Source organism: Dipodomys merriami, unplaced genomic scaffold, assembly GCF_024711535.1.
Source record: "Dipodomys merriami isolate MVZ:Mamm:240054 unplaced genomic scaffold, mDipMer1.0.p SCAF_3, whole genome shotgun sequence".
In the NCBI taxonomy this organism is placed as follows: domain Eukaryota; kingdom Metazoa; phylum Chordata; class Mammalia; order Rodentia; family Heteromyidae; genus Dipodomys; species Dipodomys merriami.
This window is the reverse complement of record NW_027204492.1, coordinates 109,498,534-109,517,609: the sequence shown is the minus strand read 5'-3', so window position 1 is coordinate 109,517,609 and position 19,076 is coordinate 109,498,534. Positions and strand designations below refer to the sequence as shown.

At 41.4% G+C, this 19,076-nt stretch overlaps 1 protein-coding gene across 7 annotated transcripts in view; it reads right to left on the bottom strand.

The window, feature by feature from the left end:
* The window catches only part of Sh3kbp1 (SH3 domain containing kinase binding protein 1), a 334,803-nt gene that overhangs the window by 229,997 nt on the left and 85,730 nt on the right, over positions 1–19,076 (bottom strand). Inside the window, exon 1 of one of the 7 annotated variants that reach the window (XM_070040764.1) lies at positions 11,646–11,845. The exons of the other annotated variants lie outside the window; for them this stretch is intronic. Coding sequence (XP_069896865.1) covers positions 11,646–11,696 — 51 coding nt within the window. The 5' untranslated portion in view covers positions 11,697–11,845. Of the gene's footprint in view, positions 1–11,645; positions 11,846–19,076 lie in introns of those variants that run through there. 7 annotated transcript variants of the gene reach the window in all.

Below are 19,076 nucleotides of genomic sequence, written 5' to 3'. Positions count from 1 at the left end.
ACATTAAGTATTCATACCACCTCAATCAATTTTTAGAAGTAGAATCCTTATCCTAACGGATATTTTGTCTGAAATATCAGTTTGTTAATAGGAGAAAAAGATAAAAAATAAAAGTGTTTCACTGTAATCTAGACCCTTTTCATAAAGTACCTGTCTTCTCTTTGTGACCCCATTTGAAAAGGACTTAAAAGAAAAATGCAGGAGAGAAATAAATCCCTCAAGCTAGGCTTGAACCAGAAATTCTGGGTGAGGGAGGAGCATTGTAACTGTATTATGATATAAAATGACTGTACATGAGTACCTTTGATAAGCTGGCCACTGTCCATCCTCCACATCAACGCCAAAGGGTAGGTGCTGCTGACCTCTTTAGGGAAGCAAAATCACATGCACGGATTTGTGAAAAGTCCCTGTATTAGTCTGTCCAGGCTATCATAACAAAATGCTTCATTTTGGGGGTGCTTAAATAATTAAGAGTCACTGCCTCATAGATATGCAAGCTGGAAGTCCCAAACTAAGGTGTTGTTAGGTTTAGTTTCTTCTAAGGCCTCTCTCCTTGGCTTATAGATGGCTACCTGCTCGCTATATCCTCACATGGTCAACCCTTTGTGTGTTCTAATCTCCTATAAGGACAACAGTCTTGTTGGATCAGGTCTGCCCTAAGGGCTGTTTAAGTTACTCAACTCTTTAAAATCCTATCTCCAGCCTCGCAGGTAGATCCTGCCTATAATCCTAGCCACTCATGAGATTGAGATCTGAGGATTGCAGTTCAAAGCCAACCCCAACAGGAAAGTCTCTTATCTCCAGTTAATCATCAGAAAACCAGAAGTGATGCTGTAACTCCAAGTGGTAGAGTGCTAGCCTTCATAGGATAAAGCTCAGGGACAGCACCCAGCCCTGGAGTTCAAGCCCCATAACCTATTAAAAAAAAAAAAAAGAATCTCTTCAAGTCTTAAGCCATCCTCCAGGAAGTATCTGAGAGAGTTTTCAGTAGGCCCCAGATTTAAACCCTTAGAGAGCCCGCAAGAAGAAGAAAAAAAGAACCTAGCCTGGGACCAAACCTAAACAGATTTCATCTTCTACCTTCTAGGGTGGATTCTTAATCCCCTTCTTAGCATAAACTAGAGTACTAGAAAAGGCGCCAAGAGTTGGCCCTATTTCAGACTCTCTGACATCTGAGAGGCTTCCTGAGACCTGCTTCTACTCTAAGGGATGAGGGGGTAGAATACTTTACCAAGCATAGGAATTCTATGATGAACACCTTATCAAAATATTTATGTACCAAACCTTATGTGTCAGGAGGATGAGAACTCCAAACTAAGTGTTTCTTATGATTTGATTATGTAAACACATCTGGTCAAAAATAAAATTAAAGAACAAAAGATTCCAAATGCAACATCAAATATGATAATTATTTTTAAATGGCAATATAAAATAATTCAGCATGAAATGGGAAAAGCTGGAGAATAGGGAAATATCAGAAAAGACTTTATGAAAGAGAAACTAGCAAAAATGATTACTATATGATTATACCATGTTAAAGTGGCATTTCCATGTGATATTTGTACAATGTACTATAAAGAATGAGGTACAATGACACATTCTGTTTCAAAGACCCACTGAGAAATAAATATTGCAACCTCTTTAGTAATAAGGGTCGTCCATTTCTAGCCACCTCAATTCTTTTTCTTTTATGAAAATCAATTCGTTGTAGAAGGCCACTTCAATTCTAATTGAGACTGTTCATCCAACATTATCAGAAAGTTGTCTATCTGGTATTGTTTCCTAATTTTATACATGTACTTCTTTCTCTATGGGTAAACAAAAGTAAAATCCAGTTTCAGGCCAATCCCAGAAGAAAAACCAATAAACACACATCCCCCACAGCATCCCAAAGGCAGGAAACCTCAATCCTTACAGTAGTCTCTAGAGAGAATGTGGTCTCCTCCAAACAAATGTTGTAGATGAGGCCCTATCTTTATGCTGCTAATTTATCAATTAATAGTCTGTCAGGCAGAAAAAAAGAATGTCTGAGTCAAGTTGGTAGAAGGACAATTTAGCAATATCCAGCAACTCCACTGGTAGGCACTTAGCCCCTGGATAGACTCTCATTTAAAAAAGGTGATTTGTTGCAGGAGGAAAATCAGCAATTACATAGAATAAGGTGTTTGGAGCAGAAAAATAGATAAATGCATTGTTGCTTAGTTCGTGGGTTTTTTAAATATTTTTGCATTTAAATTTCATATAGGAGAACTGTGAAGAATGAAAAATCAAAGAGTGGGAACAGTAGGGAATCTTGAGCTCTTTAGTACCATTGGAAAGATTTTACTATGAGTTTATAATTTTATAATTTAAAGTGCATATAAGACAAAACCACAGGCAATGAGACTTCATGAGTATACAGCCTTAAATTTCTCTCAGCAGTGTACAGTCTTAAAAGAAGGTTTGACGATCTTCACCAGGCTGATTCCTCCTCAGTAAGTAGCATGATACTGTAACAGTGGGTTTCATGAACAAGGCATGAAACCTAAATGACTTCTAATTAGTCATCATTTAATTTAAAAAAAAAACAAAGAACTTTTCACACTCCACTGTGCAAACCTGGGGCATAAATTTTTATCAATGCATTTTACACAATGTTAAGAGGTAAAGGTATATAACATAACTGAAATATAAGCTAGAACATTATGAATTACATAGCTTTCTCAGTGAATACTAAAAATTACAGCAATTATAATTTCTGTAAGGAAAAGAATGAGCTGTGAAGGGCTGAAATAGGCATGTGACTACTCATAGCTTCACTTGAAATAACAAATCAAAATTGGAAACAAATAAATATACATGACAAAAGGTGGATAAATAAAACTGTATAGTAGCCATATAATGAACTATTATGTGCCCATTAAAAACCTTGTTATTATACAAATATATTTGTTGTATGCTAAATCTTAGAAAGCTGATCATAGCATTTTAACATGAACCTATTTGAAAAGTACCAGTGTGGAAACATTTGTAACACAAAAGTTGAAAAAGGTAGAAGAAGATAGAGAAAAAAATGTGAACTATGGTTACCTCTGGACAGTAGAATTACAAGAGATTTCAAATGTATACATTTTGGCTGATATCTAACTCTTCTATAAAAATATTTTAACTATATGGTTTTAACTTTTTAAAATGTTAGCTATTTGCCTCCTTCCTTGGCAGATATAATGCTCTCTATGGACAAGAATTCAACATGAAATATATTACTTGCTCTCTCCCCTCTCCCCTTCCCCCTAGCCCATCTCTTCCCTCCTGCCCTTTTGCTGGTCTTTTAATGGTTTCTCTAGTACATTAGAAATTGGAGGGGAAAGATAATAGGTCTAATATTTCAAGGTTGTCTTTATCTCTTTCATTTGTTTGTTTTTGAGCTTGAACTCAGGGCCTCCTGCTCTTGCTCACTGGGCTTTCTTGCTCACAGCTGGCACTCTACTACTTGAACCACATTTCTGGTTCTGCATTTTGCTAGTTAATTGACTATAGAGTCCCTCTTTAAAATGCAGCTATTATGTTAAGCTAGAGGTTTATAAGGGGGCAACTGTGCACCCCAAGGGAAATTTCGTAATGTGTACTCTGCACTGTCGCAACTTGTGCTACTGACATCTAGAGGTTAGAGACCAAGATGCTGATAACCATTCTACAAGGCACAGGTCAGCCTCAACAACAGACTTAACTGACCTAAAATGATAACAGTGCTGAGGTTGAGAAGTCCTTCATTAGACTACCCTGTCTCCCTGTGGCTTGCTAATCCTCCATGAACAGTATACTCTAGTGGTTGTTGTCAGAACATCTGGCCAAGAGACCTATCTAGTACCAACCTGGGAGACAAAATATCTGATCAACACCTTTTCTTGCTGTAAGACCTCAAGCAGAAAACCATGTCATGCTCTGGATCTGACTCTGTCCTCTGTAATTTAGGAAAAGTGCCATCCACTACTTAGGATTTAGAGAAATAACATAAGAGAAAAAGGGTTTGTAAACTGTAAAGAACCATGCATATGTGAATGACATTAGCATTCCAGGATTCTAATTAGCTAGGTGTGCCAATGAAAACACATTTAGGGTCTTTATCTAGCACATTGTCACTGCCTTGAATCATATTGCCTATTTTGTGTGCCAACTCAACCTTTATTAATATGTAAGAGCCAAAAAGATTCTTTACCAAAAATGAAGGTGGGAGCAAAGCTCAAGTGGTAGAGTGCTTCCTAGCAAGTGGAAAGACCAGAGTTCAAACCCCAGTACTGCCATAAAAGTTAATTTCACAGAAGGCAATACTTAATTAAATTTTATAGCATAGCACTTGATTTTTTGTGTATATACATATATATATATATACTATATATATATATATATATATATATATATATACACACACACAAAAAAAAAATGAGTGCTTTCATTAGGACATGTTTATAATGTACTTTGACCATATTCACCCCCTCATTTTTGCTCTCTCTTATCACCTCTCTCCCTCCTGATGCTGGTCTCTTTCCTTTCCCCCCAAAATCCCCCTTCTATTTTTGAGTCTTTTTTTTCTGGTCCTGGGGCTTGAACTCTAGGCCTGGGCACTGTCCTTGAGCTTCTTTTTGCTCAAGGCTAGCGCTCTATCACTTGAGCCCTAGCGCTACTTCTGGCTTTTTCTGAGTAGTTGGTTGGAAATAAGAGCATCACAGACTTTCCTGCCCCAGGGGGCTTCAAGCCACAATGCTCCTGAGTAGCTTGGATTACAGGCATGAGCCGTGAATGCCCAACTTGAGTTGTTTTGGGGTGTTTTTTTTGTTAACATGGTATTGGTCTTTATGAATCTAGCTTTTTCATTTAACACGAGGATTCATTTTCTTGTAAATAATTCCATTCTTATGGCTGAAAAATACTCTACTATGGATATATAACACATTTTTATCCATTCATCTGTTTATGAGCACACAAGCTGATTTGAAAAACTTCCAATAGTCAACTTCCAAACTTGGTTATTGTGAATAGCTAGCAAAATAGTTAGCATTCAATGTCTAAAAGCACATTAAGAGTATTAACCTATCATTTCCATGTATATTTCATTATAATGAATTATATATAGTATGTCCACCAAGTCTGCCATACAGAATCTTACATTTGGAATGTTAAGTTTTTCTGGCTTGCTTTTATAGAGAGATTCATCTAGAACTTTTGCCAAGAAATCAGTATTTATTTAGTATGCTAAAACAATTTTCTTTAAAAGTCAACACTCATGAGAAATGAATGTTCCTTATTTTATATAGATGTTCATTAATCTCTGGTGGGGAGACTTTAATCACAAATCCCCTTCCCCCGCTATGTCCACTTCAGTAAAGTCTCCATTACTATGACCATAAATTCTCACAGCTGAACATTTCCATACTCAACTGGAGGGACTTGCCCGTCCCTCTCCTTGTTCATTTTACCAGGCACATCCTCAGTCAGCCCTCTTTCTGTGCCAATTTCTGACAGCCGTTAGGGAGGCCACATTCCACTCCTTTAGCAGTTGTGAGATCTAAAACTCCAGCCAGGCACCATCACTGTAAATGCAAAATACAGACCTCCACAAAGAGAGGGTCTAGCAAATAATTGTATGCGCATAATTCAGAACAAATTAAAGGCTCTCCATTTCTGTTGTACTCGGCCTGTCCTGATTCAAAGAAGTTGACATCAGTGGCATGTGTTCTGATCTAGTGCTGGGTACACAGACAGATTCAGAGTGTGAAAATTCAGCAAGCTGTACTCTTTTATGATATGTGTGTGTGTATGTATGTATGTATGTATGTTATATTGCCATAAAATTGGTTTAAAAGTACTTACAGCATGTAAGCCTCTACACAAAGTATAATTCACACATCACCCACAACAGTGTTTATCAAACTGGGTTACCACCAATCAAAGGGCAAACAAATCCGTTTAGAAGGTCTGACCAGCAGCTGGACATGGTGGTATACATCTGTCATCTCAGTACAAGGGAGAATGAAGTAGGATGATTGCAAGTTTAAGGCTAGCCTAGGCTGCAGAGTGATTTCCAATATGAAAAAAAAAAGAAGAAAGAAAAAGAAGGGAAGGGGAAAGGGAAAGGGGAGGGGAAGGGAAAAGGGAAGGGAAAGGAGCTGGACAAATAGTACCAGTGATAAGGTGCCAGTCTAGCAAGCACTAGGCCCTGAGTTCAAAATGGTATTCTGGCAAAAACAATAAAACTTCTTGGGGCTGGGGATTTAGCTCAGTGGAACAGCACTTGCCTGGAAAGTAGAAGACCCCTGAAGGAAGGAGAGAATGATGGAAGGACAGAAGGAAGGGCACCAACCACTGTTGGTTCAGGCTTTAATTCTAGCTACTTATGAGGCTAAAATCTGATAGCAGTTTGAAGCCAGCCTGGGCCGAATGTCCATAAGACTCTTATTTCCAGTTAAGCAGCAAAAAGCCAGAAGTGAAGGTGTGGTTCAAGTTGTAGAGTACCAGCCTTGAGTGAAAAATAAAAGCCAAGGGAGAGTATGAGTCCCTGAATTCAAGCCCCAGTATTGGCACAAAAACAAAGAAAATAAAGAAGATACCAGTATGTTAATTTTTTGTGGAATTGGGGAATGCAAGAGAGCATCATACATACTAGGGAAAAAAACTACTCATTTAAAAAACTTATTTCAATTATATGTGTGTACTCATGCAGGCATGTGCATGTACATCAAGTTGTCAGAGAGTGGTTTGGGGGGAGGGAGGAGAGGCTATGGCTGCTTTTTTCTTTTCTTGAGACATCTCAATATATCACCCAGGTTTGTCTCAAACTCATCATTTAGCCCATGTTGACCTTGAACTTAAGATTTTCTTTCTCAGTCCCCCAAGTAGTAGGATTATATACATGTGCCATCCTGAGTAGCTCCTGAGTCGCTTTTTTTTTTTTTTTTTGGTCTGTCATGGGGCTTGAACTCATTGGGCTGTCCCTGCGCTCTTCAACTCAAGGCTAGCACTCTATCGCTTCAGCCACAGCGCCACTTCTAGTTTTCTAGTGGTATTTTGGAGATAACAGTCTCATGGACTTTCCTGCCCGGGCTGGCTTTGAACCTTGAGCCTCAGATCTCAGCCTCCTGAGTAGCTAGGATTACAGGTGTGAGCCACAGGCGCCCAGCTTAAGTCACTTTTTTTTAACTGCAAAACATGATCAAAAATGCCTGAAGAAACTCTTGAGCCCACCAACAAAAAATAGATTTTAAAGTCTGACAGACTTGGGTTCTAATTTTGGCTGTTACAACCTGTGTGCATAGAAATAAGTCACCTAACTTTGCCAAATCTCTGTTTTGCAGTCTTTCTTTCTTTCTTTCTCTTTTTTGTGCTAGTATTGGTGTTTGAACTCTGGGTATCACACTCTCACTTGTCTTTTTCACTCAAGGTTGGTGCTCTACCCCTTGAGCTACAAATCCACTTCTGGATTTTTTTTGGAGGGGGGTGTTAATTGAAAATTGGAGTCACATCGACTTTTCTACCCAGTGGCCTTGAACCATGATCTTCAGATCTCAGACCCCTGAGTAGCTAGGATTTGAGGCCTGAGCCACCAGCACCAATTTTGCAACTTCAAAAAAATGAGGATAACATTGTCTTCTTACTGGTATTGGTGTGAAGGTCTCTGTAAGCTGATGAACAATCTGTCACAAGGTGCTACATGGACATTGTTTCTAGCTCTGCTGCCATAACACAATGTCCTGAGCTAGATTCTTTATCAGCAGGGAGGAAACTTGAAGGAAACATTAGGAGAAGGGGGCTAGGCCAAGGCTGAGCCCCAATCATGTGACTCTGTTGAGGTCCCAGGGAGAACAAACCACTAACATTTGAGAACACACAGTGGGGCAGGGAAAGCAATTGTCCCAGCAAACTTGGTGATAAATCATCCAGCTTTGCATTCTTGACCAGAGGGAAAAGCACTTTCCAAGATAATAGGGTTTTTCCCATTATTCTTGGCAAGAGGTGGGAAAAAAAACGCAGAAGGGGAAAAAGGCCTCAGTCAAGAACTAAGCATTTGTTTTAAGCAAATCACTTTGAAGACAGGTGGTTTTCATTTTGAGAACAAAAATGATGCTTAAAACAGTTAAAGGGTGACTCCAGATACCAGCCAAAAGGCTTATGAAGAGAGAGAAACAGAGCCCTGAGGTCTGGAGTGTTCTCAAAGTGCCCGTGCTATGATGGATATAGAATAGGGGAGGAGGGGAGTCCCACACAGAAAATATAGAACTAGCTTTATTAGTTTGCAATCACAAACTACTCAAAAATCCACTAAATTATCCAAAACAACTATTCATTCACCACATATTTGATGAGCAGCTACTGTGCATCTAGAACTGAATTAGAGGTTAGTGACACAGTGAGAATAAAACAGAATAAGGCCCCAGCCTTCCCAGAGCTGAAATTCCACTTAAGAAGATAGCATATGCCAATAAATCAATGAGTCAACAAAAGTTTTTCCAGGCCATGATACAACTACTCTGTAAGAATGGTGATGAGCCAGGTGCTATTGGTTCACATTTATAATCCTAGATACTGAGAAGTGTGAAACATGGCAGATCAAGGTTCAAAGTCAGTTCAGGCACAAAAGTCTGTGAGACTCTATCTGCAATTAACTAGCAAATTGCTGGACTAAAGGTATGGCTCAAGTGGTAGGTAGAGCACCAGATGTGAGCAAGCAAGCCATGTCAAAAGTGCAAGGCCCCTGTTATTAGTGAGCACGTGCACATGCGCACACACATGCACACGCACATACACACACAAATGGTGATGATATGGAGAGAAAGAAAATGCAAGATGGCAGAAATCCCTTTAGAGAAGATGACCCAGGAACATTGCTTAGAGTCACATCTGAAAGAGAGGAAAACGTCAGACAAGCAAGGCACCAAAGATAGTACACTCCTGGAAGAGAGAGCCACAAGTACACTACGGAAGAGAAAGCCACCTATAAGTGCTTGGATCCAGAGGCAAGAAGGGACAGAGCTGGAGCTGGAATCACTTTGCTGAAAGATAACAGTCAATCAGGACGGTGACTGATGAACCTGAAAAGGCATGGAAAAGCTAGGCCATAGAAGGCACAGCAGGCCATGGAACCAGATTTCAATGAAGAGCGAACAGAAACTGCACAGTGTTCCTACACTATGATACATCGCTTTGATGGTAGATAAGATAGAAGGCACTCATAAATCATCACATGCAAACCGATTCTCCAAAATCAAGGACAAAAGTTAGCAATGAAGGGGGGAAAATGTTAGCTATGTTAGAACTCATCAATACACGATTATTGAGGAGTCTTGTCAAAGGATCTCAGTTTAAATATGAAATGAAATACAATGTAAGAACTTGTCATTGAAAACAGAAGAGTATTGTTAGCAATTAACTCATGGTTAGCAAATACAAAGCATCTAGTAAAGTTAACAAACAAGACAGGCTTTGGAAAGTGTCCCCTCATTCATATAACCTGGCAGAAAGGCAACTGGAGGTCTATCCATGTGCCTGGCAGTTGCTAGATTGATGCATGTTGTAACTAAAACTTGATGGAGATGAACTATGGCAGTTCCCTATGAATACTTTTTTTTTGTACCATCATGGGGCTTGAACTCAAGGCCTGAGCTCTGTCGCTGAGCTCTTTTACTCAAAGCTAGTGCTCTACCACTTATGCCAAGCTCCCTTTCTGGTTTTCTGGTGGTTAATTGGAAATAAAAGTCTCATAGACTTTCCTTTCCGCACTGGCTTCAAACTGCAATCCACAGATCTCAGCCTCTGGAGCAGCTAGAATTACAGGCATGAGCCATCGAGCCACTATGAATACTTGTGAATCAGAAATTAGATGAACTGCTGAGTAGTGTTCATCCGAGTTTATCTTTTCTTTTTCTTACCCCTACATTCTTTCAAGTTTAGCTTCTAAACTCAAAGCTAAACCAAAAAAACTGCTCTTCAGAATTAACTGGTCCCTCGAAGACTCATTGACTCCACTATCTGTGACACGTAAGTAGAGCCCACTAATCCCCTCTCTTAAGGACCATTTTTGTAGGATCACTTGACCAACAGGCCAATCCCAAGATCTAACTACAAATCAACCAGAACATGGTGGTCTCCAAAGCTGCCTTGAAACAAGCCAAAAGAGCAATATTGGTGACATTTCAATACGGTATCCCAGCATACCTTGTGTTTACGGGAGAATGCACCAGGGGAAGCACGGGTTGAGTCAAGCAATCAAGTGCCAGGTGCTCTCATATTTGTCTTTTCAAACAATCAAAAAGTCCTGTGAGGGGCTGGGAAGGTGGCTCAGTGGTAAAGTGCTTGCCTTGCATGCCTGAGGCCCTAGGTTCGATTCCTCAGCACCACATAAGCAAAAAGAAAAAAAAAGCCAGAAGTGGCACTGTGGCTCAAGAGGTAGAGCGCTAGCCTTGAGCTGAAGAGCTGAGGCACAGCGCCCAGGCCCAGAGTTCAGGCCCTACAAACGGATCCAAAAAAAAAAAAAAAAGTCCTGTGAAAGGCTATGCCTGAGAAATTCAGATGAAACACATTACAACTTGGAGGGGTTTTCCTGTGCACATGTGCCAGTATGAGGGCTTGAACTTGGGGACTTGAGCTCTTCCATGGCTGGCACTCTAGCTACACTTCTACTTCCGGCTTTTGTTTGCTAGTTATGGCGGAAAGAGTCTCATGGTCTTTTCTGCCTGAACTGTCTTTAAAACTTGATTCTCATATTTCAGCCTTCTCAGTAACTAAATTATAGGTGGAAGCTACCTGCACTGCACCCATCTTAGAAGGATTGTTGTTAGAGGTACAAAGCTATTGGGCTAGCTGAATAGAGATTTGAGCCTACCCAGATACCTCCGTGGGCCTGTACCTTTGGCTTTTTCACTCAAGGCTGATACTCTACCTCTTCCGGCTCTTATTTGCTGGCTAATTGGAAGTAAGAGTCTTGTTGGCTTTTCAGTCTGGGATAGCATCTTCTACCTTAATCCTCAAATATCAGCCTCCTGAGTAGCTGGGCCTACAGGAGTGAGCCACCAGTACCTTGCTTTCAACAGTGCTTCTAACAAACCCCCAGCTGACTTTCTATCTCCTACCTGCCATTTCATTCTTACCTTCCCCTTTGTTCTTTCCCAAACAGGAAAGCTGGATTGCACACCTGGCTTCATCCTAGGCGCCCAAATCTTGTGGCTACCTCAGAAATATTACCTGCTCCCAACCCAACAGGGTCCCTTACTACCAAAATGGATGCCTGACAGGGTTTGCCTGGATGGAGCTGGCAGTGCGCAGTGTCCCTTGGGGAAAATGCATCTGTTGAAGACAGCAGCCACAGAAGGAAAGACAGACCAAGGCAAATGATAAGATGTTTTCAAATCCTTATAAATGCTATTATACGATGGACTCCGCCAAAAGAAACCACTTTGTTACAGAGGGTGCCTTGGGGGGAAAAATCCCTTTCACCATAAACAAGAAAAATCAAGGCCTGGGTCCAAGTAGAAAATTATTTATCACTATCTCAGAAGGACAGTGGCTAGGACCAAATTCCCCATCAGGTCTCCCTCCCGGCCAATGAAATAATTAGGCAACAGGCTAGAAAAAATATAGACATAACAATCAAAACAGACCTATGGCCTACTTACACTCTCAGACAAGTCTGTGATACTTGGAGATTTAGCTGCTAGAGGATCCATTCTGTGGAGAATGAAACGGTGAGAGCTGGCTGGCTGAACTCTGGGCAGGAGTGAGTTCCGTGCTCTCCGAGAACTGCAAGCCTCTCACTGATTCACTTGGCAGCAGAATTATTCTAAGCATCCTGTCCCATGCCCAACCCTCCTGCCCCTCCCACTTCACAGTCACACGAGTGAGGGTTTTTTTTTTCTTTCTTCAATTCTTTGCGCTTAGTTCGGTCACAAATCAAGTGAAACTGAGTTTTCAAAATTAATCCAATCGTTGGCACTTGAGAGAGTGGAACCTTTACAACCAAAGAGGAGGAAGAGCCACCTAATTAGGAAGAAGTTATAATTAACATCAGAGAGGAGAGAGTCAAAGAACCGCAGAGTCTGCAGTAACAGCAAAATGGAGATTATTTGAGACAGCTGAGACACTCCACCCAGGCCTCCAGAAGGAGACATGCACGGGAAACAAAGGGCATATGGTGTTTGCTTTCTTCAACATCCGTTCTCACCATTAAGAGCTGCACCAGCAAATGCTCATTACTTACATGTGGACAAACCTCACCCTGAAATAGACTCTGAAATATAGTTTACAAACAAATGACTTCGCAATGCAAAGGCCCACCTTGATTTTTGTAATATATAGGGCAGAGTTTAATAAAGTCCTAATAACTGGTAGAATATCTACTTGGTTTAGTGAAGCGTAAATTAATCTCGAAACAAAGTAGATTTTTTTTTTAATTTTGAGTTCATATTGTCTTAAAATACTGACACATGTTCAGTGTAGGACTTTTATTCCCCCCCACACACACACACAGGTATGATTCTTATAACTAGATATCTGTGATTTTCTGTTTACTACTAGTTATATTTTACTTTAACATTTCATCCTAAAGTACACAGATCTGAGAAAATATTTTCCCCATGTGCTAATGTTAACACCATCCCCCATAATGCCTTCACTGTTAAACTGTCCAAAGGTAAACCTCCCAGGCTATTATGAGAAACTCCTAAATTCACCAGAGACTTTAAGCTAGACCTGGCTTCAAAAAAAATACCACTCTTCTCCAGCCTATTAGAATCATTAATCACATCCATTACCAATCACCTAGCCAGGATGAACTGTGATTGTGTCTACATGTCTACCGATAATGATAATAAGCTTAAAGTCAGATGATGACCTTGCCTGTGTTTAACATAGAAAATCCTCCCCCCCCCACACACACACACACCACAAGTGAAAGGAAATGCAGTACAAACAATTCAATGCGTTCTCCAATAGTTCCAAGGGAGCACTGTTGGTTGCCTAACCCTGTTCCCTTCCTCCTACCCTAGAAGAGCCCACTATACCCTGTAGAGCCCATTCCTAGCTCTAGAGTAATGGCCTAATCAAATCTAAGATAATCACTGGTTCAGAGCAGACAACAAGAACTATGCTCACCCAATCAGCTTGCAAGAATGAACTCTTCTATATGGGCTTGTGAATAAAAAAGCAAAGGCTACACTGCCAATGGCTGTCAATGACTGCCATGCTATAACCAAGAGAAGCCAGTTCTGGAGTGAAGCTATTACCACAATGATACCATGAAGAAGGCAACAAAAACAAAACAAAACAAAACACAGGTTTCCTATGTCACATTCCCATTGAACAACTCACACTTCCCCTGGGGTCTACCTTCCTCTTGCCTCCCAATTATATGAGATAAGCTTGTGTTTAAGACAGTCCCAGACAGGTTTCTGTTACATGAAATCTAAAAGCATGCTGACAAGGATGAGTTAGGCAGTAGCTGGAGAGCAAGAGTTTGTAATTTGGCAAAAGACATTCTTTAAAATAAGTAATACTCGCTGAAAACATTCCCTTAACGTTAAAGAAAAAGGAGACATTACAAAAAGCCTAGGGCTGGGAATGGTAAATGGGCAGTTAGTGCAAATGAACCAAAGTGTCTTTTCGGGGTGATGGAAGTGTTTGGAAAGAAGATTCAGAAGACCTTGTAAAACTGTGTACTTAAGAACCAGTGAGTACGACACTGAATGCATTGATTTTTGGTGTGTAAATTAGATTTTGCAAAACAGTATTTTTTTCTGTCTATGTTGTCGTTGTTGATATTGAGTAGGGTAACTGGACCTTGAACACTCAGCTTGCCTGATTATGGCTAGTGCTTTTACCACTTGAATCAAGTCTCCAGCCTAGTATTTTGCTGGTTAACTGGAGACAAGAATCTCACAAACTTTTCTGCTCCTGCTGGCTTTGAACAGCAATCTTTTGATCTCCGTGGCTAGGATTACAGGTGTGAATCACCAACATACAACTGTTTCTTTGTGTGTGTGTGTGTGTGTGTGTGTGTGTGTGTGTGAGAGAGAGAGAGAGAGACAGACAGACAGACAGACAGACAGACAGACAGACAGACAGACAGACAGACCGACAGACACAAAGAGAGACAGAGACAGAGACAGAGAGAGAGCACCAGAGAGAGAGACAGAGAGACAGAAACACAGGGAGAGAGAGAGAGCATGCCAGTCCTAGGTCTTAAAATCTGGGCCTAAGCACTGTCCCTGAGCTTTTGTACTCAAGACTAGTACTCTACCACTTGAGCCACACATCCACTTCTGACTTTTTGGTGGTTAATTGGAAGTAAGGGTCTAACGGAATTTCCTACCCAGTCTGGCTTCAAATCTCAATCCACAGATCTCAGTCTCCTAAGGAGCTAGGATTGCATGCATGAGCCACTGGTGGCCAGCTACAAAGGTGTTTCTTAAAGTTATGTGGATGCAGGTATTCATTCAGGAGAGATTATGAATTGAAGGAGCTTTTCCTCCATGTACATAGCGGAGCTTACCTATTTAAGTCCTTCCTTCAATGATTCCCTATTACCCATAGAAGCCAAGTTTCTTACAATGGCATGCAAGATCCCTCTATCTCCTTGCTACTTCCCCCCCTAGTCCCCTTCCCCAACACACACACACACACTCACACATGCACGCACACACACATGCACGCACACACTTTCCATTTTATGCCCTGGCAGGGCCATATAGTCATCAAACAGACAATCCACCTCCAGGCCTTGGCTCACACCAAATCCTCTTCTGTGTTGGAACTCACCCGTCCCCCACCTGATCCTATCTTTCTCTAACTCTTAGGCCTCCTTTATCACCATAGGGGCTCCCTTCCCACTCTTAAGCCCACAGCATAAAGAGTAGAAAGAAAAGTTTGTGTCAAACTGTCCTTCTCCCAGGCTTGCCTGTGGGGGGGGGGGGGGGGCGGGGCAGGTGTCTAAAACAGAACCAAGACATAGAAGACACTCAACAGATACCCACTGGACTGCTCTGACATTTCCCTTAGGAAGAGTATCCATTTCTCGCACAGATCACTCGTGTCATTGAGGTAGGGGGTATGAGGGCCAAGGGCAGGTTCCAGGTGTGTTTGCTGTCACCTACACCAACAGTCCTACAGTGACCTTAAGCTCAGCAAGGAACTCAGCCTGATCCCTTGAGGCCTACAACACAATAAGGAGAACTCCCACAGAAACTGCCAGTGCTGATTGCTGAGAGCTTCTGCTTCTCTGTTCAGATAAGAGCTGCTGAGACACAGCTTCTGCTTCTCTGTTCTGATAACCACTGCAGAGATAGAAGTTCCCAGGAATGAACAATACAATGTGTCCCACAAGCTGTACAAGGGGCTGAAAAGGGAGGTTCCAAAGTTTCTTTTCTGATAAGGAGGCAAACTTAGTTGCTGTTCTTTTGCTTGTTCATTCTGCTTTGTTTGCTAGTACTGAGGCCAGAACTTTGTTTTAAGGCCTCACATTCTCAATCAGCCCTTTCCCTCATGGCTGGCACTCTACCACTTAAGCCAAACTTGCAGCCTAGTTTTTTCTTTGCAGGTTAATGTGGAGATGGAGCCTCATGGACTTTTCTGCCCAGGCTGGCTTCAAACCTTTATCCTCCAGGTCTCAGTTCCCTGAGTTGCTAGGACCACAAGTGAGAGCCATGGGTGTCCCCTCTAAACAGTTTTGAATAAAGACTGCAAGTTAAGAGAGGGACAGTGTTGCGGGGGAGTGAGATTGATTGGAATATATTTGTATCTGTGTGGAAATACCACAGTGAATTCCCCCCCCCCAACACACACCTTTGTACAACTAATATAGCTAATTTAAAAAAGAGAGAGAAAGGGACACAATAGCTACAAGAAGGAGCAAAAGCTAGGAAGATCAATCCTCACCTAGGTTCTTAGCTTCCTGCCTGACCTCAGAAAAAGATCAATTGTAAGGTTTAGCAGATGCTAACGAACTACTTGCTGGGCAGTCAGGAATGACCCACAAAACTCCACTGTGGAATCTGTGCTTCATCACAACAAAGACAATCCCAGGCCTTCTTGCCAGTGGGTCCTGGCTTTCCACACACCACTAGAATGGAACCCCAAACCCAAGAGCAGAGGAAAGAGCTGAAATGACACTTTAAATCTTTGCAATGGTAACTTCAACTCCTACCTCATAATCATGACTTCTCTTTACCATATTTGGGCCTGGCTTCCCTGGACATACTCCTCAAGCTTTTGCAGACATTATCTAATGCTAGGCAGGCCAGCAAGCTAACCATTAAGTACTTTTTTCTCCATGCTCTCTGATTTAAGCCAGTTTGGATACAATCGTGAGCAACAACTCCATTCCCTTCCATGGGGTGAAGGGGAGGGGGTGGTATAGTAAGACTTCTCACATAGTTTAGGTCAAAGAGCTTTGAAGCTCTTGGGATGTCTGAAAACTTGTCACACCTCAATCTGATTCTTTTTCTTTGTTTGTGGTTAGTCGTGGGGCCTGAACTCTGGGCCTGGGCACTGTCACTCAGCTCTTCAGCTCAAGGCTAGCGCTCTACCACTTGAGCCACAACACCACTTCCAGCTTTTTCTGCTTATGTGGTGCTGAGGAATCGAACCCAGGGCCTCATGCATGCAAGGCAAACACTCTACCACTGAGCCACCTTCCCAGCCCCCTCAATCTTATTCTTACAATGAAGATTTCCAAGCTGGTAATCCTTCCTCCCTGCCCCCAATAAACAAAGATCAAAGCTTTATTTCCAAAGCACTTTTCCTCACCCACCAACCTGCAACAAATATCTGCTGGCTTCACCCCCACTCTCACCCTTTCTAATTCCATAGATCTGGTACAGCCCTGGAAATCTGTGCTGTTTAATAACCCTCACCCCTTCTAAGTGATTCTAATAATCTGTACCGGCTGAGCTAGAGGCTGGGTTCTGGAAGGTCAGTGATCCCTTCTACTAAAAGTAGTATGTATGCTAGGCACCACTGGCTCATACCTGGAATCCTAGCTACTCTGAACACTGAGCTCTGAGGAATCCATTTCAAAGCAAGCTCAGGCAGGAGAGTCCATGAGATTCTTATCTCCAATTAATCACCAAAAAAGCCAGAAGAGCTATGGCTCAAGTGGTAGAGCACTAGCCTTGAGTAAAATAAAGCTCAAGGACAGTGCCCAGACCCTGAGTTCAAACCACAGGACGAGAATGCGTGCACACACACACACACACACACACACACACACACACACACACACACACACACACACACACACACACACACACACACACACACACACACACACACACACACACACACACACACACACACACAAAATCTGCATGGTCAAAGAATTCTTACACCTGCAGTATCTAAGCTTCTCCACTGCCCGGGCCTAGACTCTCATCGGATTTTGCATCTAATAAGATCTGGGGAAGTGGTACATTAGAATTCAGAAAACAGGGCTACACTACCACCTGGCTCCAGTATCTTCTGGAAGGTTTTGCAAGTGAGAGAGCACCATCAAAAGGCATGCTGTAAAAATATTTTTGGTAATTATTTGATTGGGTGAGGGGTGCTTGGGGGTGAAACCCAAGGCCTGGCACAATCTTGCCTAGAAAGCACATGAACACCCCTGACCCAGTCCTCTGGGATCTCATAGAAGAAGAGCAGGGCCTAATCCTGCCCCTACTCTTTTCCACCCTCCCAGAAAATAGAGCTGGCTAAATGTAAAGGGAGTCAAAAACTAGACACAGCCTGTTTTTTAAATTAAAGCAATACATTTTTCCACTTGGGCTGGCAGCATCAACATTTGCATGTTTAAAGCCATCCGTCACATCTGAATCCTAGAGAGTGAAAGCAGCAGAACCTGCAAAACCCTTTAGCATTAAGGAGTGCTACGTGGCACCAAGGCATGCCAGGATAAATACTTCTTGGAACTAATGAGACCTACTAATTGTATCCATTTATAAAAATCAATATACTTGAAGAGACTTTTTAAAAATTCATGTTTATTTCCCTTCTTCAAATAACATCATAAGGCACTCACAGGAAGTTGTGGTTTCATTTGAGACATGGTTCCATTTTTTTTAAAATCTTGTAGTACCCTATCACAGAGCTCAGCCAAGATTCCCAGCAAGTTTTTAGAACCTGACAGATCTGGGTATCTCTCATGCTAATTAATTACTATCTGCTTTAGCTTTTAAACACACACACACACACACACAACACACACACACAGTATCTCTCATGCTAATTAATTACTATCTGCTTTAGCTTTTAAACACACACACACACACACACACACACACAACTGAGGCCACCCAACAATACTCTACCATAGTACAGTTAAAAGTTGAGAGAACACGGACTGGAATGAAAACATCTACAGGCTCAAATCCAGAACTGATATTTACAATCTTGGTTCCCCTGGCAAGTTACTTAACTTCTTTAGACTATGAGAAGCCCTATATAAAAGTGCTGATTTTCCCAGAGTTCAAACCCCAGGACCGGCAACAAAAAAAAAAAGTGCTGACTTTGTCTCCTACCATGAAATCCCATGAATGGTACAGCTAACTGAACTATGCATAGAGTAGGTCCTCAATTATTACTGCCAGCTCTACTCAGATTGCATTTCCTACAAAAAAAAAAGAAAGAAAAAAACTATGATCATCAAATAGCAGCAGCCTTAGGCCAATACAGATGCTCTGGGGAAAGTTTCGTCGTCGTCGTTGTTGTTGTTGGTTTTGGGGGATTGTTTTTTTTGTGCTAGGGATAAAACTCAGGGCCACACACATGCTAATAAGCACATGCCCTACCACTAACCTATACTCCCAGCCCCTAATCATCCTCTTCATCCAACACAATGTTCTGCCTCTCTAATTGTATTCTCAATATAGTTATTTATATTATGCCTCATTTCATCTCAAAGAATAAGGATTAAGTATAAAAATGAACGAGAGTCATTAGAGACAATTAAAAATGCAGTCTACAAAACAGTAGACTGGTACTAATTACTTAAAAGTTACTGATATCACAAAAAACTGGTTTTCAGAATGTTCTGGGTAGATAAATACTAGACAACATTGCCT